Source organism: Chaetura pelagica, unplaced genomic scaffold (genome assembly GCF_000747805.2).
Source record: "Chaetura pelagica isolate M959 unplaced genomic scaffold, ChaPel_1.0 scaffold213, whole genome shotgun sequence".
In the NCBI taxonomy this organism is placed as follows: domain Eukaryota; kingdom Metazoa; phylum Chordata; class Aves; order Apodiformes; family Apodidae; genus Chaetura; species Chaetura pelagica.
The window spans coordinates 1,779,051-1,806,819 of NW_009952597.1; the positions used below are offsets into that span (position 1 = coordinate 1,779,051).

Consider the following 27,769-nt stretch of genomic DNA (forward strand, 5'->3'; position numbering starts at 1 on the left):
CAGCAGGAACCCAGAGAGGAAGGATTATTGCCCTGAGTGTTCGTCTTGATTTCTTTGATCCGTCGTGGAATCCCCTGCTGGTGCTGTAAAAAGGCCTATTTAAAAAAGACTCAGTGATTACCTGGTTTGGACCAGTGAATCCTTTTGGAGAGCACTTGCTCAAGTAGTTGTCCCAACCTGCTGGGGCTGGTTAAGGATGGAAGAAGAGGGTGGTAATAAACAGTGTAGTTTGTAACCTAGTGCTGACCAGCTGCGGGATAGGGCAGGATGCCTTTGGTGAAGAAGAGCCTGTGGAGGCTTGGGAAGATGGTTTCAGTGGGCAGTCGAGGTGAAAAGCCTGCTGAGTGAGAGGGGGTCAGAGCAAGAAGGGGATCCAATGGCAAGAAGCCTGGAGCTGCATCCTGGGTGTCCCTGATCTTGCTGCTCAGCACTACTCAGAGGGGCTGGTCTCAGTTCTGTTCCTTCATGTTCCTGGGCTTGAGTCCTTCCTGGTTGTTGCAGGCCTCCTCCTAGCAAAATGCTACACTGTAGGTACTAATGGCTGTTTCAGTCCATCCGTGTCCCAGCTCACACAATTGTTATCCATCCTTCTGTGTTCTTCATCAAAGCCCTTTTGAGCTCTGTGTTATTTTTGAATATAATTTTCAGTGTTTAAAAACAAACAAAACCCCCGGTTCTGTTGTGATACCTTTCTGCAATACAAAGAATGCATAATACCTAAAAAAAGGGTGGCTTATTACTGAAGGGATAAATTCATACTTTTCCTTATATCTTTGAAAGGATAGAAAAAGTACAAGACCTGGTTGGCAGAACCCGGGTACCTGTCAAGGTAACTTTTGAGAATTTTATGTCCAAGTTTTCCTAATAAAATACAAACTTAATGTGGTCAAACTGTTTGCATGTGCAAGTTTTATACAAATCCTAAAGCAAGGTGATAAAACTTCAAATTTAAAGAATACAACTTACACTTTTTTGGGAACTCAGGTTGTGCTCAAGGACTTTTTTTTTTTGTTCTTCTTCCTCCAATTGTTTTTTTCTTTCCTGGTAGGTTGTGTGCTGTGTGTTTGCTGGAGGTAGAGATGTTGAATTGTGAAGTTAGTTTTGAAGATCAAGTGGTTGAAATATTTTCATTTAACTTGGCTGTGGCAAAAGCTTGTGTAGCTTTTTCTTACACTGTTGTCAGATTAATTTAATAGCTCTGTGAGTCACTGGTAAGTTTGCTTTTGAAAAAATGTTCTGTAAAAAAAAATACTCCGAAAAAAATCTCTAAGCCATTGGACTTAGTATTCCTTCTTCAGTTACTGGTGGGTTTCCTGCAGCTACTGAGGATACTTCAGCTGAAGTTGTGTGGAATAAATTCACCAAAACTGCATCGTTATTTTTTTGACAGCTGATGTGGTCACTAGTGTCACAAAGTCATGAACTGGGCTGTTTAGTCTGAAGAAAAGGAGACTGAGGGAAGACCTCATTGCTCTCTGCAACTACCTGAAAGGAGGTTGTAAAGAGGTAGGAGCTGGTCTCTTCTCACAAGTAACAGGTGATGGACCAAGAGGAAATGGCCTCAAGCTGCTCCAGGGGAGGTTTAGACTAGACATTAGGAAGAGCTTTTTCACTGAAAGGGTTGTCAGACATTGGAACAGCCTGCCCAGGGAGGTGGCTGAGTCCCCATCCCTGGGTGTGTTTAAAGTCATCTAGATGTGGTGCTTGGGGATATGGCTCAGTACTGGACTTGGGAGAGTAGGGTTGATGGTTGGACTTGATCTTAAAGGTCTTTTCCAACCTAAGTGATTCTGTGATTTTCCTGTGTAGACTTGTAATTTCACGTGTCTGGATACTGCTGCTTTCTGAAATGAGTATTTGTTAAATTATTATTTCAAAAGGGCTGATCTTTGGAGAAGAATTGCCATGACTAACCCCATTAGCAAAACTGTGCTGCTTCTAGCATGCAAGTGGAACAGTAGTGTGCTGGCTTGGCTGCCACCAGTCTTTCTGACACAGACATCCTGACAGGGTGGGTTATGGTCTGCACCTGAAATATGAGAGCTGAGAGTCAATTTGGGTTTAGTTTTCAGTGCTAAAAAGTGGGGCAGTTAAGACATTTTCAGAAAGGTGCTCTTAAATGATGCTGCAATTCCTGTTGTGTGAACATAGCATGAAAACCCAAAATTGTTCTAGAAATCTTCATTGTCATGTGACACTTTGTTTCTAGGAGTTGTGTTGAGCTCTCAATGATTCAATGAGCGCTTCCTCAGCTTGTGCTGTCTGATGGAACCTGGGGAAAAAACATCAACACCAGATGGGGAGCTGGGGAGGGCCTCTGGACATGGGACAAAAATCAGCTCTAAGGTGTTGCCAACCTCTATTTGATGAAAAAAGGATCTCAAGCTGGCTGTGCTTTAGTGCATCTGAATGGTTTCCTGATTCTCTCTCGTTGTTTATATAGTGACCTGTCTTCCAAATCTTTCACTCAAATAAATCACAGGTTTCTGTGTGGTAGTATTTGTTCAGACTGGTTTGGCTGCTGTTTTCCTATCCCAGCACAAAGCCGAGGCTTAGAAACAAAACGAACTTCTTCCAGGGGAGCAAGGCAGGCACCTGATTGGTTTTTCTGGATTTTGTATTCTTGTGTGGTCCCCTCATTTCCCCACTTCCCCACCTTTACTAGCTGTGCAGTTGCATTTCACAGAGAAGTGGAATTTCCTTATCTTGTTTTGGTTTTTTTCATCTCCTGCGTGGGTGGACTTGCAGAACCAGTGTTCTGCATCTCCCTGCATCCCAACAAGCCTTGTTGCCCAGTATTGCAGATCTATTGCTTTGAGCATTTGAACAAAGAAAGCTCCTTACTGGAAGAAGGTTGAAGAACTGAAGCTGACAAAGGTAAGCCAGCTGCTTAGAACCTAGTTTTGATACCTAAATGTAAAAAGACTTTCCCAGATGGGTTTCCCTGTGCTCAGGGCACTGCACAAGTAGATTTCTTGCTGCCTTTGCTTATACCCTGCCTGTCCAGCATGTGATGGAATGAGAGCAGTGGTTCTACACATGCATGATGATTAAAGGGTATTCTTTAATGATTATACCATATGTGACAATTTTGTCTTGACAGCAATATTCACCTATTCCACTCTTTACATTAACATCAGCAAGTTCAGCAGTAAAACTTAGCTTTTCTGCTAACTGCACTTGTCACAAGAGCACACATCTGTGTACAGAACATACTAATTATCTCAATGTTGCTCTTGCTCATTTCAGAAACAGTTCATAAGAAACAGAAATAAATATAACACTGTGAAACACAGCAGAAATTTCCAAAGTACCACAACTTTATTACTAGGATCCTGGATCCTCTTGGCAATTAGACTGTTAGCCCTCTCCTCTCTACAGATCTGGTCCATTGATCAGATGCTTGTGGAGACAATTGTTGATGCTCAAAAAGTGGACTGCTGCATCTGAGGTGTTGGCACGTGATATTTCTGTTAATTTATGAGCCACATGTTGCAATGCTTGACTATTCCAGTTAAATATTGCCAGGTTTTATACATGGGGAGGGAATAGGTGGAGCAGACACAAGTCTTTTACATTCATAGTGTTTTATAGACCAGAATGTTGTATAGGCTTCAATTTTTAGCTGTTTTTCTTTCCAACAAAACTCATTTTTTCCCAATAAAAGTTAAGCAGAAGAGGATGTGTTCTGAGTTCTGTCAGCTCTTTAGTTTTACCTACAATAAATGTTGATCTTTTTCCAAGGTGCTGCATTTAGTTGAGCAGTATCTGAGCTGTAGCTCAGTGCTTCATACCTGTTCCCTTTTAAGTGTCAGTTTAAGAAACAGTGTAGCAGCTGCAGTCATTGCTCCCTCAAGGATCAGATTGATGTATAGTCCTTTACATCTTTCCCTTTTCAGCCAAGTAAGTTCTCATGTTTTGCTACATTCACCATATTTTTTATTAGGGTTTGGAGTATTCACATTTCAGCCTTGTCTGTTTTGCAGGTTATTTTGTCTGGGTTCATTCCAGTGGAGTCACAGCCTATGAAGGACTCCATTTAGATGCATGAAAAGCTGACACCAAAAGACCAAGCAAGTAGAGTAAACCAAGAGAGCCTTCTGAGTTTGGTGCCTGTAACTAGTCTTCTGGTGGTGGCAACATTGAGGAAGATTTGATTCTTGTGGTCAAAGGGAAAGAAGGTCCAGCCACAGGCATGTAATAAATGATGCTTAATAAATTATTCCAAAAAGCTGCCTTTATGTGTTTGCTTTCACTTGTGACTGCTTAATTAGATACCAAGAAGAAAAGTGCCAGGGTGAGTCTCTAGATGGTACTACTGGTTTTCCACTGGTCTTCTGTGCTGTGCAGGCTGACTTTGAATTCTGGTGCTAACCAGAGGGACTGAGCTTTCCAGAGAGAAATAGGGAAGGACTCCTCTGCTGCTCAGAATACCCTGGTGAACTCAGGCATGTCTGGGGAGCCTTACAGGCTTCTGTTTGCACAGTCTGTGATTTCAATAAAACCAGTAAGTTTTAAGTGGAAAATACAGGGGAGAGATAGGCAAGAGGTACCAACCAAACATCTCTCCACTTGCACAGTGTGAACACTTCCTGTTGGGATATTGTTGGCAGAGACCTGTAGATGGGTTTCAGAACGGATTGTCTATGAATTCAAAGCTTCATACACTGTATATCAAGCTGCTACAACAAATTAACTGTTTAACACTTTGCTAATGTTGTGCATACACTTGTTGCCTCCCAGCATGAAAATAAAGCCAATAATTGCAGTAATTGCTTTCTGCCCAGTAGAAGTTATTGCAGTATAACGAGAAACTTCCTCCCGCGCTTTGAGTAAATGGAAGCAACAAGAAGCTGTTGGAAGGAGGATGGTGTTGCAGTAGGTACAGGAAAAAAAAAATTGAGAGCTCTGTGTCCTTTGCCTGCAGCTCAGTGTGCAATTCAAGCTGAGGTAGTGGCCGTTTCTTTCTGGTAACTTAGCAACTGCACCACACCTCCTCTTGCTGAAAGATGCTAAAGAGCCCTTTGAGCACTATCTGGTGTACTGAAAGGGAACTGCACCATTTTTAATTACCACAGCATTGCCAGCTGATCCTTTTATTTTTCTCATGGAATGACAAGGAAATTTTTCATTCTCCATCAAGTAATCCTGTTATTTCATTCACATCTGTGTAGTAATGCCATTTATTTTAAACAAGAGGACTATGTTAATTTTAAGTTAATGCCAGACTTGTATCTGTCAGTGCATTTTATCTCATTTCAAAGTAAGTTTCTGATTAAAAATAAGCATTCTTGTCCACCTGATGCTCTTCTCATTTAGCACTCCTGTATGGTGGTATAATGTTAACATTTTGGAAGAATACTCAAGGATTTGAGCATGTTTTTCTTCTCGCTTAGACTTTGCAAATGACTGAAAAGCTTTCCCCACTCCTAACCTCTCTTCTGTTGTGCAACAAAAGAGCTTTCCTGTAACCATCTTGGTTTCCAAGCACAAGAAATCGTCTCTGGGCATTACTGAATGTTTGACTTAAGGTGTGATGAATCCTCTTATGCCAAGTTGATATTTTTGATGTCTACTGTAGATTAATGTTTAACTTAGCTAAAACAAGTGTGGGACTAGTATTGTTCAGTTTCTCTGTAAGGTTGTCTTGTTTGGATCTCTGTTACATACCAAAAAAAGCACCTACTAAGTCTGCAGTGGATGTCACAGCCTGACTTTGTTTTGTCAAGGCTGTTTCCTTTGCTGCCTCTCCTAGATGATTGTTGTATTATAACAGTACAAAACCCTTATTCTGGCTTTGTGACCTGCACGAGGGAAAGCCTTTTAAACTATCTGAAAACTTATGTATTGATTTACTTAATTGTTCATACTGGAGTGACTTAATCAGTTGTCATTGCACTTTGGTATCGGCCTGGGGAGGGGACATGTTGTGATCTAGGGCAAAACAACCATTGCAAAATAATGCTATTGGTGTTGGTGTACTTTGAGGTTTCCTTCCTTCTGAGAATTTATAAAAACAAATCCCAGTGTAGGTCAGAAGGTTGGTGGCAGCTGTGCTTCCAGTACATCAAAACCAATAGCCTACCTAGCCCAGCATAAAGCTGTGTACTTGGAGCTGCGCATATGCAGTAAATCTGTGGCAATGTTACGAAGACTGTATAAAAATGCAAATAAACCATTTTGTTAACATGATAATGCTTATGCATCCCCTCCCCCTTCTGTCTTTATAGGTCTACGAGGGCTAATCAATCTTGGGAACACATGTTTTATGAACTGTATTGTCCAGGCACTTACCCACACTCCACTGCTGCGAGATTTCTTCCTCTCCGACAGGCACAAATGTGAAATGCAAAGCCCCAGCTCATGTCTGGTCTGTGAAATGTCTACACTTTTTCAGGAGGTGAGTGCTGTTTGCTGAGCACCATTGCCTTTCCACACATCCTGGCTGTTTCTTGCCCCTAAAGGGATCATGTTCTATTTGCAAATATAGAAGGAATACAAATGTTTCCCGTCAAGGTGTGGCAAAACAGAGCAGTAAAGATTGAGACCCTCCTGTCAGAAATACCAGACTACTGAAAAAGGAAGCTTTTGGCCTTTCAAGTCCTATTCTTAAGTTACCTTTGTTTAGGCAAAGCTGACGTTGGAAATAATTACAGTGCTGCCTGCTCTTCTGAGACTGATCTGCAAGTCTAGTCTTAAAGCTGAGTGTGTGTTTTAATTAAAGGTGCAAGTTGTAACTGGAAAATATGTCACAGGCTCTTTGGGTGATAATAGGAGTAAGCTAATAGCATATAGCCTTGTGGTTTAAGGCACTGGGTTATGTAGGTCTGTATAAATATTTTAAAGATCTTGATTCAGTGCTTTCTACCAGGGAGAAATATCTTTGTTATCACCTCTTATGTGGAAACCTGTTAATGGGCAGGAGGATGTAGAAAATGAAAGTGTTGGTACAGTTCACAGCTTCCATGTACGAGCTCCTCTTCTTCCCCTTGCTCACTTGGGTGACTGGCTTTGCACTGTGCCTTTCCCTGGAGGTCTGCTCTGTGCTGTAGGAGCCAGACTAATTTCCTTAATAAATACTGAAAGAGTTTTATTAACTATCTTAGTACCACATCAGTGCCGTAAGGGCTCTGGCTAGACATGGTCTTCTAGTTTTAAGATAAGTCTTTAAAAACAAACAAATCCAGTCCTGTGCCTTTCCCAGTGACAGATCGGCTTTCTTGGTAAGATAAAAAAAACCCCAAACCAACAAAAAAATGCAAAAGAAAACAAAAAAAAGAGCATTTCTGCTGGCTGGAGATGTCTGCACACAGAGCATTTCTTGTGTGTTTCTGCTGTCATGGAACTTCATCCAAACTGAGACCATCCTAAAATAGCTTTTTCTTGTGATCTTCAATTTGATTTTACTTCTGTGGCTTTTTCACCAGAGATTTTTCTTTTTGGTCATTGCAGGTGATTTGAATATAGATGCAAGGTAAATTCTCCTTTAGCCATTCCAATATCAAGTTTTCTACTCATACTCAGTACTCATGTGAATTTGCAGCTTCTTACTCTGCTTTTCAGTCATTAGTTACATGTTATACTTCTTATTTTTTTATTTATTTTTTTCAATTATTCCTGTCTGTCAGGAAAGGAGGTAAAAACAAAAGGCAGGCATACCAATAGGTTGCAGCTGCAGCATTATTGAAACCAGATGTGCAGTTAAATGGGGAAATAATCAGTCTGCCTAGATAAAAAACAAAACAAACAGTCATGGCATAGAAGTACCAGTTTTTGTACACTGTTAATGTAGAAACCTAGTTGCTTATTTTTAAAAAGGTACTATTATGATCTTGTTATCCTTTCATCAAATTGTGGTATAAAGTCTCATTCTGATGAGTATCACTGCATTCTGTTTACACACATGCAGTTAAAAAAAGATCCCTTGGGAAAGGGGAAATGAGTATTACATTGCAAATTGAGGGGCTGGAGGAAAGATCAAAACTGTCTAGGTAATGGTTTGTATTTCCATTTTTGTATGTGGAGCCCTATTGAGGAAGATCTTTTGCTAAACTATGTGCAAGCACCTAACAAAGAATGGGCCGTTACCCAAAATGGGGCTTAAATGCAGCTTTCACCTTAGTTTCAGTTGTAATCAAGTTTAATTTCACACAGAACTTCAGGAATTAAGGCTGAGATTCCCACTAGTCATGCCTGTGCTTGCATTAGTTCTGATTCTGCCATGGGAGGGTATATGAATGAGGGAAGAGCCGCATCTGTGACATCAGACTGAATATAGCAGTACAGCAGTCTCTGTCCTCATTTCATGTTTAAATGATCAGGGTAAGGGTTAACTTCATCCCCCTCCACCCTTCTTTTCTGAAGGTGTGATCTGAGGCAAATGGAATGCCAGGGGATCTGGTGAATGCATGCCAGTGAACTCTCCAGGAGAAAGAGAGACTATTTTGAACATGAAATGAAGCTAACTACATAAATAAGCATGTTTTGCTTCTTAAACAGAAAACACTTGTCCCTTTTTTTTTTGTTGTTTAAGATCATTTAGTTATGTAGGTTTTGTGATTTCTCCATGATAAATAGAAAGCTGCAAAGTTCTTCTACCTTGAAGTAGGTTGATGGTGAGTAATGAGTGTCAGATGGTTCTCAGAATTTAGGGGTTTTTTTCCTGGTAGCTTTACTTGCAAACATGCCAAGCATTGAATCTCTGTTTTAAAAATATCTGACTGCATCGATTAACATTCTCATTTGTGCTACTTGAAACCTGTTTCTCAATAGAATCATGACATGAATTACACTGCATAAGAAAAGGAATGAAAAGGATTTGGGCATAACAGATAGTGGTGAAACTGGACAAAGGGAAGATAGAACTGACAGAATCCGTTCATTGAGCCTTTGGGCTGAAAGGGTTTGTGCACTACTTTTTATGTACTGGTATTTGTCTTTTAGTCTTGCTTTGCCAATGAAAATTAATTTCAAGATGGTCCACACCATAAGGTTTATCTAAATCCTTCACAGAATGGCCTTTCAGGATGGCAGGATTAGTGGATCTGTATCTCAGTGTGCTCTGTGACTGGAATAGCAAGAGTACCTGGGAACAGAGCAGAATGCAGTGCATCCACTCAGAGGTGTAAAGAACAAAGCCTGCTTTATTCCCATCATTACTCATCCTCATGAGCCTACCAAAGTGCACAGCACAACTACATGGAGAGTTGGGAAGTGAGGACAAAAAGGAAGAAGAATGAGAGGATTTATGGCTTTGATGCCTCAAGATGGAACACTGCTGAGATGGCTTGTGTGTAAAATAAGTCACAGCAAAGGTGCAAGGGAGAAAAAGCAGTTAAGGCTCTTTACATACACAGAGGCCTTGCCTTTTGTAATGGAAAATGCAGAGTTTGTGCCCACCTAATAAAATCTTTTCTCTGAAATAAGTACAGAATACACTGTGTGGAAGCAGAAGGGTTTTTCTGAGTCCTTGAACCACTGCTCTTTGGGAAACCTCCAGTAGAAAAGTTAGGAAAGACACATGTATTTCCCACTCCCTTCATCCCTTGTATATTTTCAGTACACTTAAAGCCTTAATTGAGAACCAATTTCTAAGAGGAGGTTTTAGCTTCTCAAATTGTATTGGAGCCTGGGACAGGATTTATGACTATAAAAGATTACAAAGCCCAGTAACTGTTTACTTGATACACATGCAGGATAGATCAGGTTTATCTGTTCATGTAACTGGGAAGCTTTCATACAGGTGTTTTGGGCAGGAGGAGGAGAAAAAAGTGCAGATGTGTGTGGTGTTTTGGTATTTTTCAAACCTGACTAGTACCTGTGTATTCTTGGTAACAATAAAACAGAACACACAGCCTAGATTCCTCTAAATCACCTATAGATTCTCCCTTTTTGAATCTAAGAGCAAGTGTTCTAAGTGCAAAGAAAGTTACTGTTACTTGGGTTGTGTATAAAAATGGAAGCTTTGAATCGTGGTGGGGTTTTTTATTACTCTTTTTTTTTTTTTTTTCCCTCCTGGAACAGCAATTAAGCAGTGGTTTATTACCAAGCATTTTCAAACTGCTTGATCTAGTTCTCTCCAACGTAAACCACTGCTGAATTGAAAACAAATTGAAACAAAAATTGTTTTAAGTCATGTTTGGAAGAATTGAGCCATTGAAGTCTTTTAAATGTGACTTGTAAATACATCATTATTTATATTTGTACACTTTAATGAACAGGTTTGTCTAATAATGATTTGAGTGAGACTTTACATGGACTTTTTTCCTTTTTGTGGATTAGGAGAGCTCTGATAGGCTGTTTTTTCCCAGCAACAGTGGGATGGGAGATGGGATGGATGTTTTATACATTCAAGTTAATATTTCTATTGAATATGCTCTGAGTCTTTTGTTTCTTTTTAGATGTATTAGAACAGTGAAGCTTTTCCCCACCCCCACACATATTCAGCAGCATTCTTACTAGGTGTGTTTCTAGTTTCTCTGTGATTATAGCTAATAATTTGATAAAGCTTCTTGTTAGATTCTTCTAATCCTAATGAAGCACAAGAGAATGTAAAATCTGCTGGCAGGTCTAGTGTCTGCAGTGGAGTAATTATGGAGAGTGTTGTTGGTTAAAATGACTGGAGAGCTCTGGGACTAATTGTAAGGAGTGACAGAACCAAGAAGTTTTATTGCTGCAGCTCCCTGAATTATGTTGAGCAGCAGCTGCCTCAGCAGATTTCAATTACTGTACTACTGCTCCAGTCCCTTGGTGTCATTCTTGTTGGCATCAGAGTTAACTATTGATCTTTTTATTTATAGAAGCATTTTGTGTTGTTTGGTTGCAGAGGTATATATTCTTGTTTGGAAAAAGCAGAGCTTGCAGTAAAGAAATTTCTTTGCAAAAAAAGACACTAAAGCCCTTTAGAAAACCCCTACAGATGTGAGGACTAGATGAGAAGATTGCACTGCCTTTTGCCTACTTCTCTGTTAAAATCCAATATGTTTTATCTTAGGCAGGTTTGTAGCACAGTGCCTGTGCTTGCACTGATACATAAAATGCTCAGAGACTGGGCAGGGAGAAACTTAAGGCTGGGGAGGAAAGCCCACTTTTCCAATGAGAGTGAGAAATTAGGTACTGCTGGGGTTTTCAATCTTATTATTGTTCTATTTGCTGCTCACTGTCTTCTGTTTGGGAAGAAGAACTGAAAATAAACTGCTGTGGATTTGATAGGATCTTGGCAAAGCATTATCTTGGTGTTGCAGGCAGCCTCTGCCAGCAAACAGCTTTTCCAAAGGGTAGGGAAAGCAAAATGACTGAAATTTTCACTTACTAAAAACAAAATCATAGAATCACAGAAGTCTTGATGCTGGAAAAGACCTCTGAGATCATCAAGTCCAGCCTATTATCATATCAAGCCCAGTTATCCTATGAAATAGGATATCTGGGATAATAGAATATCCTGTGAAATACAACCTGAAGCCTGAGTGAGTAAACTCTTCTAGACCTTTTTGGGCTCCCTGCATGGACACTACAAGTATTTTTTGGATCTGGTGTCACAGTGCAGGGGTTGGTGAACAGACAGACAAGTCAGTTTGCTCAAGAAGGGCTTTAGTCTGAGACTCTGGATGCCAAAACTGGCAGCAGAAGTGAGGACCCAGGAACATGAAAGTAAGAGTTGAAGCACTAGCACTTGGGTGGAAATGGAGGGGGCAAAGGAAGGAACTGAACCTTGACCCACAGAAACAGAAGGCCCTTAGAACAGGATATTTTGAGGTGTGTTTGGTTTGTTGTTTTAAAGTGTCACCTGGCTGGTTTTTAATTTACAAAAAAAGCCATGTATTTCTGTAGGCAGTTACCTGCCCTCCTCTCCTGTGCTGCTTTACCTCCCCAGCTGTGTGTCACCCCTCAGTGGTGCTTCACATCACGGTTTTGCTGACTGAATAGTTTGCCTGTGCACTCTCTAATACACTCCTGGCAGGATCACCTGGGGCAATTTCAGTCGCTACAGTTGCCAGCTCATCAGGATTTGACTGAAGCAGATTAAGAAGCAGATGCAGGAGCTGGTCCTGGACCAGAACTCTGGCAGTGACACCCTGCAGGGGAGGTAACAGGCAGCTGAGGACAGGTGGATAAAGTGGTACCTTCAGCTCCTGAAGGCAGCTGTGCTGGATCAAGTTGTTCTAAAGCCCTGCACTGTGGTAGCTCTACAGTGGAAGGCCAACACTGCTGGGGGGCTGCTGTCCTGCTTGTGAATTTTTCCATAAGACAGGATCATGCGCAGCCATGGGATGCAGAGAGTTTCCATGGGTTGGTTCAGTGGCAGCTGGCACCTGACAGTCTCATCTTCAGTAATTTGTAATTTGTGAGCAAAATCACTCATCTCTTGCAAATGTAGGAATTTGTTTTTCCCTGGGTTATTTTAATAAAATCCAGTGGTATCAGTAGTGCTGTTTGCCACCTCTTTTATTTTTTCTTAATTTTATTTTAGGCTAATCCATCACAAAATGCAAAAATTTCAAGGGTTAAAACTGAGGTGCTCAATTCTGAGATCACTTCTCCAGTGGTCTGGATATAAAAAGCTGTCTCTCTGTATTTGATTATTAAACCCATCAGAATTAAATGGTCTACATTTATTTGACTAATTGCACTCGCTTAAGTTTTTAATAATTCAATGCACTGAGGCTGTGTAACTTGTTAACAGTCGTGTCCTTTTCTTTGCTTTGAGCAGTTTTACTCTGGGCACCGATCTCCTCACATTCCATATAGGTTATTGCACCTGGTATGGACTCACGCACGGCATTTAGCAGGGTACGAGCAACAAGATGCACACGAGTTCCTCATTGCTGCATTAGATGTGCTGCACAGACACTGCAAAGGTAAGGCTTGCACCCAGTCTTCAATCAACAAGGAGTATTGGATCAAAAGGAGGTAGAACAATCTCTTCTTAAAACCCAGTGTAGCGTCTCCCCGTGCAGCAGCCTGAGCAAATTCCCTTTAAGAGGTTCAGTTGACTTAGAGAAGATTTAGAAATAACTAAAAAAAAAACATTCCCACTGTCAAAAATGACCTGAAGTTAGAAGCAGACAAGCCTGTACATTGATTTGAATCACCATTGTGTTCTTCTCTTACTGGTTGTGAGTCACTGTCTTTTCTTTTAAATTGCCATTTTAATTCTATTTATACTGGAGGTGGTTAGAACTCTTGCTCAGTGTGTCATGGGCCTGATGAAAATAACATAGGGCAGGCTAAGGCTCTTCTGCTTCACTATTATTCTACTCTATTTATGATGCCCAATTACATACAGAAATGTGAATAAGAAAAAAACAGTATTGGGTTTTGGTATCTAGTCTGTATATAATTGTACAGTAAAAGTACCCAGTGACATGGTTGTAGGGATGAACTGTCCAAGTCTTGATTTTGTAGTATCCTATGAAAGTATTTCTTTCATGTTAGGTAACTGAACTACACCTGAAGTTTTCCCCATCTGCCACTATTTGATGTAGCTTGTTTCACTTAAGCACAGTAATTTTTACTATTCTTGTAAGGCAAAATAGTAGGGTTGATACTAGAGAACAAGCAAACCCTTAGTCACTAAAAATAAGCTTTAAGGCACTCAAGTTTCCTCTAGGGCCCTTAGCAAAGGCACTTAAAAGTTTGGGTTTTGGGTTATCACAGGACTGTCAAAGGGAAAGCTGCTGCTGATTTGAAACATTTTGAGTTCTTGCTTTTATCTTGGAGATAGTCTTACATGGTAGCAGATATGCTTGAGATTCATGATAGGTGTCCTCTGAAAGTCTTCTCCAAAAAGAGTACTTCTAGGAACTGGAGAACAGAGAACATTTCTTCTGTAATCCTTAGTGTCTGTCATTTGACAATTGCTAATTGAAAAGCAATAAGCCTAATGAAATGAGTGGTGAAGTACTGTAAGGAACAGAATCTCTCCAAATAGTCTATCCTCTTTCTTCTTAACAGTGAAAATACTCAGCTACAAGCAGAAATACTTCATGGTTCCTGACAAGTTTTGGAAGCACTGATCTAAGAAATACTGAAGCTTTTTAATCATCTTTGATACAAAATTATGTTCATATTTTTTTCTATACTTCCCAATGAATTAATGAAGGATAAATATTTTCTTCTCAGAATTGTAAAGAAAAAAACTTGCAACAATAAAGGTCTCTGCACTCTTTTCAAACAGATTAAGAATCTGAAAAGACTTTTTTTCTTAGTGTGGTTTGGCTTTAAATGAAGAATCTGTCTGCAATTACCAACAAACCCAAGCTTTCTCAACAATTTCTTTATTTTTGGTTCCTTTTGACCTCCCTAGCCTGAATGAAAATGAAGCAGTGATGTGTTCTAAAACTTTGAAAAAAATATGCTAGACAGACTTTGGAAAGAGGGTGTGTGGGGACTCTTTTACTACCAGTTGGATATCACAGATGTGTTGGAAACACTGACTTCTGAATGGGTATCAAGTTTCATAATGGTTTTGGTCAGCTTGGTATTGGGGGCTTTTACACCTTCACTTCTGAGCTCTCTTAGGTTGTGGCAAAAGTACAATTTCCATTCAATACAAGGACTGAAATTCAGTTATTTAAAGGATATTGTTAAGTTTGAGCTCCTTACATGGACATAACTTGGTACTGCAGCACTACTGGGAAGACATCTAAAGATCCTTGATGTCTGTGCACCCAGGCTTTTACATTTCTGTTTCTGAATGAATGGGCTTTTCTTAAGCTACAGTAAACAATCTATACCACATCAAGGTGATTTAAAAGAAGTGGTTGTGTGGGAACCAAACCAGTTCATCTAAACCAGAATTTCAAGTATGATCATGATAAACCACTTTTGGAATAAGTAGTTTGCTAAGTAATGAGAAACTTGTGCCAGTTACACACTTCTCTGTGCACACAGACTCACACATGTGAAACATACATATGTGAAAATGTTATTGCTAGTAGTGAGAATGCATCCTAAAGCTTGCAACAAGCAAATGATGCCTCCCCTGCCAATATGAAATATTTATCTTACTGAATCAAAAAAGCTTTTAAAGCTTCCAGTCTCTAGTAATCAAGTTCTACAGTTAATACACAGTGAAGTAAAATAAAGTATGGGGAAAATTTGGTCTGAAAGTCTTAGCTTTTGGATGCTTCTCATGATTTCCAGGGCTTCAGGCACCAAAGTAAATGGAAGTGCTCCTTATGCTAAGAATGTATAAATATCCAGTGGTGTTTGTTTAGCTGACATTGGTCATTTATCCCCTTTCCAGAACATTTACTTCACTCTCTAGGAAGTGTCCTAATGCAAGTCAGAGAGGGCTGTGAATGCTCATTTTTAATATCTCTCATTCCCTAAATGAGGAGAAATACATTCTTTAGATGTGCATTTCAAGATAAAGTTTTGTCATACTGTATCCTGTCAAGCATAAAGTTGACTGCCCTGAGGTTCTTCTATGGACTGTGCCATAGGTGGTTGTTTTTTTTAGTGCTGATTGAATATATACTTTGTTTTGATGGCATCTGTGAAGTTTTGGAAGCCCAGGATACCTATATGATCACCCATATGTAAATCATGTCTCAGGGGTGATGGTAGCTCTCCTTGTGACAGCTCTCTTGTGTTGGGCTGTGGCATTTGTGCAGGGTGTGTTCTGAGCACTTATCAGAGCTTTTCTCTGCAGCTGGAGTGATAGAAAATGGCTCTGGAGAAAAGGGCTCTGACTTGCCATGCCTGTGCATCCCTGGTTTCATTCCAGCAGCTGGAGAAAGATGGACTAACTGGGAAGTAGTATTGTGTGGTGAGGGGTAAAAAAAGAAAAGCTAAGCTATAAATGGCTTCATCTCCTCCTGGTTCACCCCCAGTCTGTCCTTAAGTGCACACTGCAACTGGAAAAACAAGAGCCTTCTTGAATCAGAACTCTTTTCCAACATTGCTGCTATAAATAAATAGCATTTAAAGTTGTACCTGCAATTAGTGCTGTTCCCATCTCTCCTGCTGGTTGGACAGAGTTCTGCAGTGTCACTGGACATTGGTATCTGTGGGCCCTGTCACCACAAAAGCTTCTGAATGAGACTCAAAGCTGACTCCACCTCAGGTACTAGCTTTTTGACCAGGGGAATGCTATGAAGAGCCTTGCTAGTTAGGTGATGGTCACCTTCTTTGTCCTAAAGTCTAACCATCCCCCTGGTCTCTGATATGTGTTGACTTGGCTCTTTAAAATGCATTAACAGCTCTACTTTTTGCTGTCTGAGTATGTTTGGAGTATAGAAGATGCTGAAAACCATCAGACATTGATCTGTTGCTTCTTGCATGTTTTCTTAGACTCTTCTATGAAGAATAAATACAAAGTACGCCCCCCTCTTCATGTGAGCTCCTTCAGGAGTTCCAGAGCTCTTAATTTGTTATAGGAATATAAATGATGGGTGTTTCTGCCTTAGTGTGTGAAGCATTAGGTCTGCTTTTAGTCAACATGGCAGATACATCTTAATTATCAGTGCTCTGGAAGAAATTCAGGGTTCTAATTCTGCAAACTCTCATGGACAGTGAGGTTCTACCATCCAAATACTTGATAGTTCACTAGCTCATCTCAGACATACTCAACCTTGGAGAAACTTAGCCCAGAGTTATTTTCTTGTATGGAGCAAGGCTGCAATTTAGAAGTTAATAGTAAGTCCAATGAAATCACAGGGGTTTTTGGTTTATTGTAGGAGCAACAACAGTCAAGCAGCAGACAATGGAAGAGATGGGCATTTGTACACAAAGCTTCAAAAAGCAAAATAAACAAAATTGAAGTAGTCCTTCATTTTTATCTTAAATTAATTAATCCAGTGTTACTCAGTCATCTAACAATGAATAGTACCTGAAGGCTGTTAAATTTTTCTGGTTTTCCTGTAGCATTTTGCATTCACCTCTTAACAAGGACTGCTGCAAAGAACTGGTGCTGGGTATGATGACAGGAAAAGAAAGCTATGCTGAAATTTGGGAGTGAAACCTCCTGCCCTGTGAATTCTGGATGATATTCTTAGGAACGCATAAAGTATATGCTTGCAAAATGTGTCAGCCCCTGTGATCCATATAAATTTCTGTGTATACTGCTTTGTCATAAAGAATAACAAGCACATGTCACGTTGAAAAACATGTTCAGAACACTGAGGGCCCAAATAAAACAGAAAAGTCAACATGAATGTCATGTTGATAAATGCAGATGAGTTCCTGTGTGATGTACTCTAGGTGACCCTGCTCTGGCAGGGGGGTTGGACTAGATGATCTCTCGAGGTCCCTTCCAGCCCCTAAGATTCTATGATTCTATGATTCTATGATTCTATGAAATGCCCCTTTTAAAATCTGGCTATTTAAAAATTCCTTTTTCTCATTTAAGATATATAATGGAAGTTGGAGGCAAAGCTTTTTATTTCAAAAACAAAAGCAATGTTAAAAAGTAATCTGCAACTGTTCTTACAGTTATTATGTATGATTTATCCTCAGTAGTATATTGAATGCATATATATTTGAATACAAGTTATTATGCTTAGTTATTGCACAGATAGTGGTAACTTGTGTTGGGTTTTTTTAGTTGCATTTAATTTGAATCCAAACTCTTAAACTCGATTTTCTGCCACTCTCGTAATGACATTGGTGTGTGCATTGATGTATTTTCAAGTCTTTGTTTTTAGTCTTGTGCTGCCCAGTCTCTCTCAAAAAGCTGATTTCCCTAGTAGGAATTAGGACCAGCTTTAAAAAGAAAAACCTACTTCATAGGACAGAAATGTAGAAGGGAACCTTAAACTGAGCACAAGGATCTAGCAGCCTCTAATTCTCAGCTGCACAATATACCTCCTCTCAGCATCTGTTACATATTGACAAGTGTGAGTAGGTGGTAATGGTATTTTTTTTTTTCCTCTCCAACCAAATGTCATGGGAAATAATGTTGAGTGGGTAATACCCTCCTGTTTTGCTGGGAACAAGCTTGTAGGAATATTCTTTTGAGACCCTCTCATCACTGATCCTAATTGACTTGTATAATTGAAAAGGGAGCATTGGTTCTCTCCTGTAGGTGGAACTGGCTGTTCATAGAACTGTCCAACAGGGATTTGACCTGTGGACCAGTGAAAATCTCTGACATTGTTTCTCCAGTTGGACCAGTGAAAATCTCTGACATTGTTTCTCTGCCTCTGCCCCCTTGAAACAGAGGGAGATAATGTTTCAAATGGTGAGGTTACAGGGATGTGGCAGTTGCATTTTGTTTCTTTAAAAAGGAAAAGTGGAGTTTTACAAACAAGGATAGATACAAATAAGCTTCTAAAGCTTCACTGGGGGGAAAAAATCCTCATTCCATTCTGCTGCAGGGAGATCCCACATAGAGCACCTTAGACACTAGAAAAGTGGTGGGGTTTTGCCCTGTGCTTTTAGTTTCTTTAGGTGTGTTTTTTACATACTTGACTAGAAATTAATTATTTGTGAGTAGAAGCTCTGATGTGAGAAGTCTAAAACAGAAATACTTCTTAGTAAGTTAAGGATACCAGGAAGGTAGGAGATCAGAAGACATCTTAAGGAGTTACTATACAAAATAATTAGCTAATGCTGTGAAATAGTTTGCAGGAGCATCTCTGGTTACAAAACAAAACCAATTGCATTTTCTCTATCCAAGGAATACAAGCAGTAGGGTCTTGGAAATTAAAGAAAAAGTGTATCCCTCCCAGTTGACCTCTTGGGAATGGAGGAGTGTGTTTCAGAGCTGAGTGTTGCACCAAGAAATTCTTGGTTATTTAATGCTCTGGTTAGTGTAAGAAAGCTGAATTGGCTTAATGAGTTGTTGTGCTCCTGAGACCTGCAATGACAGTTTATTATGCCTAAAAGATGGGTATGTGTTCATTGTGTCCCTTGGAAGCCTTGAGGCTTGTCATGTCTCTGAAGAAGCTGCAGGAAGACACAGCACTTGCCCCTTCCCTCTTAAGATAAGGACATCTTTCATTTTCTCACTGGTGAAAGCTTGAAGGGAAGGTGGATGTTTCTATTGAAAGGACAGATGCAGACAGCAGGCTGGAGGTTAATGGGTCTTAACAAACCTCCTGCTCTTAGAAGTTGCCTGGGATAGAATTAAAAAGTAGCATCTGCTGATGTTTCTCATGTGTTTGTTTAGGGAACTAGAGTGCCATGGAATGCTCTGCCTGAGCAGCAGCTTCTGCTTCTGTGGTAAAGATCTGGCTGTTTGTTTGGATAGAAATGTTGCAGGGTGGCCCTCAAAGTGAAATTTAAATGGTCTTGTTCATGAGGCACCTTGGCAACTCCTTCATCTTAGGAACTGATCTTTCCAACAGGTTCTGCAAAGCAAATCTGTAAAGGGAGATCAGGCCATCCCCTGAAAAAGGGGTTGGATGACAGCTGGTGTGGCTTAAAGCTTCACCTCTTCAGGAGCTCACTGCACTTATACCCTTCAGATTATATTCTGTGCATCTTTTCCCCTTGTTTCTCTTTAATATTGGCTGTGTGAACTTGCAGTCTGTTTATAAATTTCTGCTATAAAAAGTTACTGAAGACAAAGTCCAAAACAAACCACTGTTCCCTGAGAGGATTTTTGACTTCTGAGTCTGTGTTTGCATTCCTCCAGGTGATGATAATGGGAAGAAGGCCAACAACCCCAACCACTGTAACTGCATCATAGACCAAATCTTCACAGGCGGACTGCAGTCTGATGTTACCTGTCAAGTCTGCCAGTAAGTAATTTGTTTCTGACTCTGCACTCTGGTTTGAAGCTGCACATCCTCCAGTGCAACACTGCACTGAATCTCTTCTTTCTTGAATGCCAATAAAATACCAGGAAAATGCCAGGGAGACGAGAACTCTTTAAATACCACGTCAGCTAAATGCAATCCCTTGCTGGTTAACTGTGATATATTAAGACACACCAAGAAAGGTACCTGGAAAGTACCACGGGCTCATGGACATAAGTTTTAGTAGTCTATAAAAGATTGTTCTTCTCCACACTCACGAGGAGAAGACTTCCAAGATCTCTGGTTTTGAAATTAGGCAATTTCTACGACATTTCAAGAAAATTCTGATATGCAACCATATTTCCCTTCAGTTAAGAGCCTCATGGATCATCAGGAGAGGTTTCAAAGAGGCTGACACTAATGTAATCCCAGGGGCCAGCAAGCAAATGTTTTACAAGAGTGAGGAAAAATGTATTTGTTGTTCTGCTCCATGTGCTGGAGCAGGTTGAGTTCTCTTTCAAGGTGTTTGGTGTTGCCACAGTGTACATGTTAGAGTTGTTGGGTTTTGTTCTGTCTTGCATTCTTCATAATTTGACATGCTGTCCTGCGGATGGGCTGTTGTGCTGTACTTGTTGGGATCTGCCTTTATTCCCTATTTCCTGGGGAGATTTGCAGATTATTTACTGTAAGGAAACTGTGTGAAATTTGGTTCTTTGCCTCACAGAGCCACAGAATCCTTCTATGATAATAAAAAGCTTGGTGTGTTATGACACAGTATTAGCATTGATGAAACTTGAACAAAAGTTTTCTTTTGAAAATTGATACATTTTGCACAAATTAGGCTGGAGAAAAAGCAGAACATGATAGACTTCATGAGATCACAGGGTGAAAGGCGCTAGTTTTAGAGAAAGAGAGAAGTCAAAAAAATAAGCCTAATAAGTACAAACAGAAAATACTTCCAAACTAGGAGCTTAAACCCTGAAGTTCTGGGCTTCTCTTAAAAATATAAACCCTGGAAGAAAAGGTTTGAGTCAATACATTAAGTTAAAATTCTAAGCAGCTTTTTCCATACTCTAGTTGTTGGCTTGTCCTCAGCTGTTTTGTAGAGAAAGCTCATCAAGAACTCTCACTGTTCTTAATGCAGTTATTCTTTGGCCTCTCAAATTCCAAATGCTGTAGGAGATGCTCATGAAAACTTCAAAGCTTATTTCAGTTCACCTCTGTGTAGCAGAAGCCTTTGGCTCTTCTATCCCAGTAGCCTTAAGTACCATCTTCCATGTCTTGACCAGCAAACCAGGCCTCTGAACTAGGTGGATGGCACATAGCTGTTGTCATAGAGTTTACTGGTTTATACTGGTCTACCTCTGAGTAACCCAGCTCGTTCGCGTTGAGTCACAGGGCTCCAGTGAGTGAGTGTAGTAAATGCATGTACTTGGCATTTAGTACAGCACGTATATTTCCTAAAACACATGGATTTAAATATTCAGAAAAACAATCAGGTGTGGGAAAACACCCCAGAGCAAATGTATTTTCTGTCATCTTTGGGTGCCCTCTAGGGGCGACATAGATCCTGTAGTTCTTAGAATTTTAAGTATCCAGTGTTCACCTTCAAGTCAGACTGTTCATTTTACTTCCTTTTAAACAGGTCTTAAACTGTTTTCTTTTTCCCCCAGTGGCGTTTCCACAACGATAGACCCGTTTTGGGACATCAGTTTGGATTTGCCAGGCTCCTCCACCCCGTTCTGGCCGCTGAGCCCAGGGAGCGACGGCAGCGTCGTGAACGGGGAGAGCCACGTCTCAGGCACCACCACCCTCACAGACTGCTTGCGAAGGTACCAACGGGGGCAACAACCCCTTGGGTGGGGTAGGAAGAGTTGGGCTTCATTCTCTTCTTCAGGTGGCACTGAGCATTATCCCCCACGCTGTGTTTTTAGGTCTCTCTGAGCAGTTTGCGTAAGAGAAAGGGAGAAGGCAAAGGAGGCCCAAAGCAACAGGAGGCCTAACAATAAGCAATCAAAACTAGTTGCTCTGCAATGCAAAAATACAACAAATTTACCTTGGCTGCTGCCAGGAAATAAGGTTTTAAATTATCAAAACCACCAGTGCCTGTCTCCACATAAAGAGTTCACAGTGCATTTAATATTTGTCTACAGTGTAGCACCACGTATGAATCTGATCTTGTTCTTGAGGGTCAGCTCCTGTCAGCTTAGTTGCAGGGGTGGTATTAAAAATTGCAGGAGTGGAGCTTTCAAAAAGAAAAAGGTAATTCTGAGGAGGAAACTTGGGCATCTTGGACAGAAGTGGAGAGAATGTCATGTCTTCATCCACAGTTAACTTGGATCTTTTAGCAGATCTTAGTCATCCTCTTGTCCCAAATGCAGGTGTTTGTTGAAGATACTTGGAAGAGGCAAAGTGTAGCCCAGGGCAAAGCTAATCCTCCTGAAATAAAAATTCCTAGGCTCTGATACTTGATTTGTAAGCTTTTGGTTACTGTTAAGATCTCTAGTTTTAAGAAAACAAGGAATTAGTGAAAATGAGAAATTGCTGATGCAGGAATACATCAGGAGGCAAAACTGGTCACATTCTGGTGATTTTCTTCAAGATGGAGATTAGTAGAGATAGATGATAGGGAAGGAAAAACATCCAGGTTCAAAGATACCCTCAAAGAGTATGGATTCTGGAAAGAAGTTGAACTGTAATGGATAAAAAGGATTGATCTAAATTTTTACCCAAAAATGAGCAAGGAGGTTGAATGTTACATTAAAACAAGGAAAGGGTGTGACTTCAGATCAGCCAGGGTGGCCATGCAGCTTGAAGTTGGCTTGAGGAAGGGAGAATTGAGCAGGAATATGTAAAAGCAAAAATAATTAAAACCCCCAAAACAAACCAACAAAACCAAACCCAAACCAACCAGAAAATGGTGGTACACAGGCTAGGTGAAGGAAATGTTGTCAGTCAAGCAAGAGGGGAGACCACAGGGCTGTGGTGATCATTTGGTGCTGGAGGCTGCATTGGCCATAAGCAGAATGAGACAAGTAGCCTTAATGATCACCTGATCCCCTGTTGCCTTCATGTGCATTAATAGAAAATGTTCAATTATATTTCAAAATACTTCATCTCAAAAACCCTACTTATAAAGCAGCCTCTGGGCTGATGATTTATTTGCTCTGTGGAAGTCTAAACTTGAAGGAGAAGGCTGAGCAGTCCATCCTCCTGGGCTTTTCTGTGCTGATAGTTTTGGAAAAAGTGAGAGGTATTTTGCTTGAGTGTGTTGTGAGAACAGAGAGGTGTGGTGTGTTCTATCCAAGCAGTTCCCTGTTCTGGCTGGTCTCTTCCCACAGCTCCCTCCAGCAGTTTTGTCTGAAAATGTTGAAAGAGGTTTTTCTTGTTGTCAGCACTTGGGTTTTCTTGGAAGGTATCTGTGTTTTGAAAAGAACTTTGTGTTTACAGCCCTTTCTGTCTCAGAGCTTTGATACTGGGCCTGGAGGCTACAAGCTAGAAGGGTGTCCTGTGGGTAGCAGGCAGCTGAGCACAGAAGTGGTGGCATCTTGCTTTGGTGCTTCCATATCAATTTTTTTGTTTGTTTTGAAAACAAAAGATCTTTGCTTTCTGCAGGAAAATGAGCTGTCCTGTTGAAGGAGATGAACTAACATTTAGCTCCTGTCTTAGGTGCTGATGCATTTCAATGCAGTGTTCCCAAGTAGGGCAGTGATAAATGTCACGTTTGGATCTCTGAGGCAGAGCACTTTACATTATTGTAGGCGTTGGGTTTTTTATAAAATGACACTTAAATGCCATGAACTCTTGTCTGTTTGTGGTGCCAGTGACCCCCAGGTAAAAGCAAAAGAAGTGCTTTCAGCAGGTGTGGAAAATTGTCTGATCTATTTGTGCATCCCTTTGCTTTTTGATATTTTTTTTCAGGTTTACAAGGCCAGAACATCTAGGAAGCAGTGCCAAAATCAAATGTAGTGGTTGCCATAGCTACCAGGAATCTACCAAACAACTCACTATGAAGAAGTTACCCATTGTGGCCTGTTTTCATCTCAAAGTAAGTTCACAGGGGATAGGCAGAGCAGGGGACATGTATTCCTCTCTGAGAGGATGAGCTAAATCCCTGGACATATATTCTGCTTTCACTGACTAATCTTCTATGATATAAATGACTATAAAGAACAGCTTGCATACCCAGCTAGATTTTCTATTAAGATAGCATTACATTTTAATACAGCTTTGCAATATGTCTGGGGAAACCCAACTAATTGGAATCTGGAAACAGAATTGAAAACTGGTACAGTACCTGAACCAGCAGAAACCAGCCTCCACTAACATTTACTCAACCTGCCTGGTGAAATTTTTACCCTACAATTCTAATACAGGAATGTCACAGAGGAATTCTGTGTTGAAGGAGAAGCAAGTAAAAGATAGGAGTTGCCATGGAGGAGAAGGCTTCTTGTATCTTCCCAACTGTGGTGTTGTTTCCAACATTTCCAACCCAGATTGTCAGGTGCAGTGATGGGTGATAATGTCATAGTTGGTGCCCTCAGGTAGTTTAGACCTGTGCAATTGCTCTATTAAATGTAAAGACAGTGACTGTAGTACAAAGAAGGCAGCTGGTGCAGATGATGAAGGTCATTCTGTGTCAAGAGGCAAAGGGTCCCTGAAAAGGACCACAGGGCTTTTTAGAAGCAGCCACCACAGTAATTTAACTGCATCTTTGATCTGCTTGAGCTTTTCAGATGCAGAACTCTTAAGGTCTTGAGTGTCTCCTGGGACAGACAAGGGAGTCTTCTCAGTGCTAGGCAGCAACTGATGATCACTGGCCTCAGCTCCCATTGTGACCAGTGTTTCAATAAACTGCTTCTCAGGTGATGCTACTAGTGTCACACCAGCTACATAAATAAAACCAGCATTTTTCTGGTGACCGGAAATGGGTATTGAAATGGCAGCAAACATGCTGTGTGCAAAGGAAGGCTTGTATTGCTTCTCTTTCCAGTTGGGGAATGGTGAACTGAAAGAACACAAACTCCAGCTTTTTCCTCCAGAGACTTTGTTCAGTTCTTTAATTCTTACATGGTTTCTAACCTTTGAACTTGGATAAAACACCTGGGTAACTTTAATAGCATTGGAATTAGACTTTTATCTTGTAGCTGTCATGGCAAAGCACATTGTGCACTTTGCTGCAGCACCCAGTCAGTTTTTCTGGTTTATTTTCCAGTAGCCCTCTAGGCTGGGTCAGTGTGTTCATACTGGAAAATCTAATAATCCCTGTAACTCTGATGTCATGGTCTCAAATCACGGAATTTATTCAAGAAATTATTGTAGTTTGGAGTTTTTGAATTACATAGCAACTCCCTGCCCAGCACAGCAGTGATTTAAAATCTGTTTTCAAAATCTAGCTTGTTCAGAAGCTTGTTAATGAAATGCAGAGGTCATGACATGAAACCAGAATGCTAGAGGAAGGGTTGGATTTGTGAGAGAAGATTGATTCTGCTTTCAACTGGAAAAAGGTGTTGCAGGTGGAAAGAATTTCCTCTTCTGTAATTTACAGGCCTTTTCAGACTGCTTGGGACAATCATGCCTTCAGATTTTCACCCCCATGTTCCTCCAGTTCTTCATTTGCAACTGGAGTTGCATAAATGAAACATGCCAAAGATAATAGCCTGGCTGTTCTTCTGTGGCTGTTTGTGGTCTCCCTGGATAGCATTCTGGCATAAGCTGAGGTCTCAGGAGTGCTTGGCTGGCTGCTTGGCTTGTGGGGGAGTTTTGGGGCTCTTGGGCTGTCATTTTTATTTTCTTTTTTTTTCATTTTATTTTTTCATTGCAGCATAGTAAGCAAGATAAACCCAGGTGATTCTGATCTTTGGGCAGGACAATGTGGCTGTGCTCAGCCCCTTTTCTACACTCAGTTCAGTAGTTCTGTTATCCAGAATGACTGAAGATTATTTTTTTAAAATAAATTACTTTTCCTACGTGAGGGTGTTGTCCTGTCTGTGCAAAATACACATTTCATTTAATGTGTTACAGCAAAAAAGGAACACAAAAGATAAGACTTAAAGAAGTCTCAGCTTTTCACGTCTGGATCTGTTGCTAGGGAATTGTTATGGCACCACAACTGGAAAATAATTAACTTGAAGTGTAAATAGAGCAGAATTTCTGAGAAACAGGGAGAGAAGCTGCCTTTAAATAGAAACTCATTCATCTCTTTCTGGTATTTGTTCCTGTTTCCATTTAATGTTCAATCAAGAAGATGAAGGGAGGCTGGTGGGCATTGCAAGCTCCTTTTGGTGAAGGGACAAGGCTTTTTTATGATCATCTTCCATTCTTGCCCTAATTTGAATGGATGTTCCTGTGTAGGCTTGATTTCTGTCACTTGAGGTGACTGGATGGGTGGAACAAGTGTGTGACTGTGACACACACTCTTTGTCACCAGTTTTCTGTGCTGGTGGAGGCAGCAGCCATATATTTGGCCAGTGTGGAGTACAATTGAACAAGGATTTGGGGGAAGACTCTGTGTGCTCTCTCTGTTCAATGTATATTTTTCTTAGTGTCAGCTGGGAGTGAGTTTGATAGGTCTTAAGGTAAACATTCTAATTAATATGGTATTTTTTCTGTCCACAAACTGCTTTATTTTCCTGGTAGAAATGTGTTAGGATTTATACAGGGCTCCCAGCCCAGATAGTTAGTAGAAAAAAAAATCTGGGAAGATCCCTGGATACTGACTCCTGATGTGCTTTCATGTTATTGTTCCTAAGCTTAGGATATTTATGAAAGACAGAAAACTGAGCCTTTCTCTAAAGAAACCCCAAATTCTTCCCCTTCTCTGCAGCGGTTTGAACACTCAGCCAAACTGAGGCGAAAGATCACTACGTATGTCTCGTTTCCACTGGAGCTGGACATGACACCATTCATGGCTTCCAGGTGTGTACCAAGTTCCAAACCCCTCAGAGAACCTGGACAGAACTGTTTACCAGGTCATACATGTGCATCATGGAATATCCTTGAATCAAGGTTATAGAACAGTGGGTACGATGATCCTCAAGCTTCTTGACCTCTGCATCTTTTCTAAACTGATTTGGAGATAAACTATTGAGTTTGGTGTGCCAAAAAAGGCTTTATATTTAAACATTTTTTAAAAATATAATATGTTCCTGGTTGCATGTTCAGTTTATAGACTCAGATCCATCATGCCTTCATGATTTTATAGTTGGACTCAATGATCCCAAGGTTTTTTTCCAACCTGAGTGGTTCTGTGATTCACATCCCTGCTTTGGTCCCACATGTCCAACCACCAGTCATCTTGTGGAATTAGGCAGACTGGACATAACCCTACCCTAGTATTCCTGAAGTTATTAAAATCCTTCCTCTTTATTCCTGCACACATGCAAATCTGGGGTTTTTTGGTTTGTACCTTCAACTTTTGTCTCAAGAATGAAAAAAAAAAACCCAACAACCCCAAAACAGAGTCCAGATTAAAACAGCTTTTTCTAATTGGTATTTAAACAGAAACAGTAAGACTTCTCCTACCTGCTGGGTTTGTAAAAGACATTATATATACAAATATACTTCTATAGAAGGAATTTCATCCCCTCAGTTAATGAGTATTTGTCAGGTGTTCCCTTCAAATATGCAGGAGGATGTTCAGCTTTAATTTCTGTCTGAAGCAATGCAGAAAGCCCCAAAACATGGCAGCTCTTAAAACAGGGGCTCTATTTGATGCTAAAATTTTAGTAGTAATTTTAAGATTCACCCATCCTGCCACCCCCCTTCTCCCTCAGGGAAAAGTAGATGATTCTGGCAGGAGAGCCCTGAAGGTCTGTTAAATTGTGTTATATTAAGAATATATGGTTTATTCCAGTATATTTTGGAGATTTTGAGACTTCCCTGTTCATCTGTGGTAACTTCTCCCTGGATAGAACAGGCTGTCCTGATAAAAGGTATCAAGCATAATGGAATATAGATGGGATAATCAACAGCCATAGTTCTGGAATCTTAATTTCACTGGCTGTGAAATCAACAGCATAATCCTGTTGCTGTTGTCAAAATGCAACATGAACTTACGTCTCAGAGCCAGGATGATTGACCCA

The 27,769-nt window shown here is 40.4% G+C and overlaps 1 protein-coding gene across 3 annotated transcripts in view; it reads left to right on the forward strand.

The window, feature by feature from the left end:
* Window positions 1–27,769, forward strand: part of USP22 (ubiquitin specific peptidase 22) — a 64,594-nt gene that overhangs the window by 31,703 nt on the left and 5,122 nt on the right. For all 3 annotated transcript variants that reach the window (XM_009993704.1, XM_009993705.1, XM_009993703.1), the window contains exons 5-10: window positions 6,231–6,400; window positions 12,710–12,857; window positions 19,583–19,688; window positions 21,359–21,517; window positions 23,607–23,733; window positions 26,512–26,603. In XM_009993704.1, coding sequence (XP_009992006.1) covers window positions 6,231–6,400; window positions 12,710–12,857; window positions 19,583–19,688; window positions 21,359–21,517; window positions 23,607–23,733; window positions 26,512–26,603 — 802 coding nt within the window. The remainder of the gene's footprint in view (window positions 1–6,230; window positions 6,401–12,709; window positions 12,858–19,582; window positions 19,689–21,358; window positions 21,518–23,606; window positions 23,734–26,511; window positions 26,604–27,769) is intronic.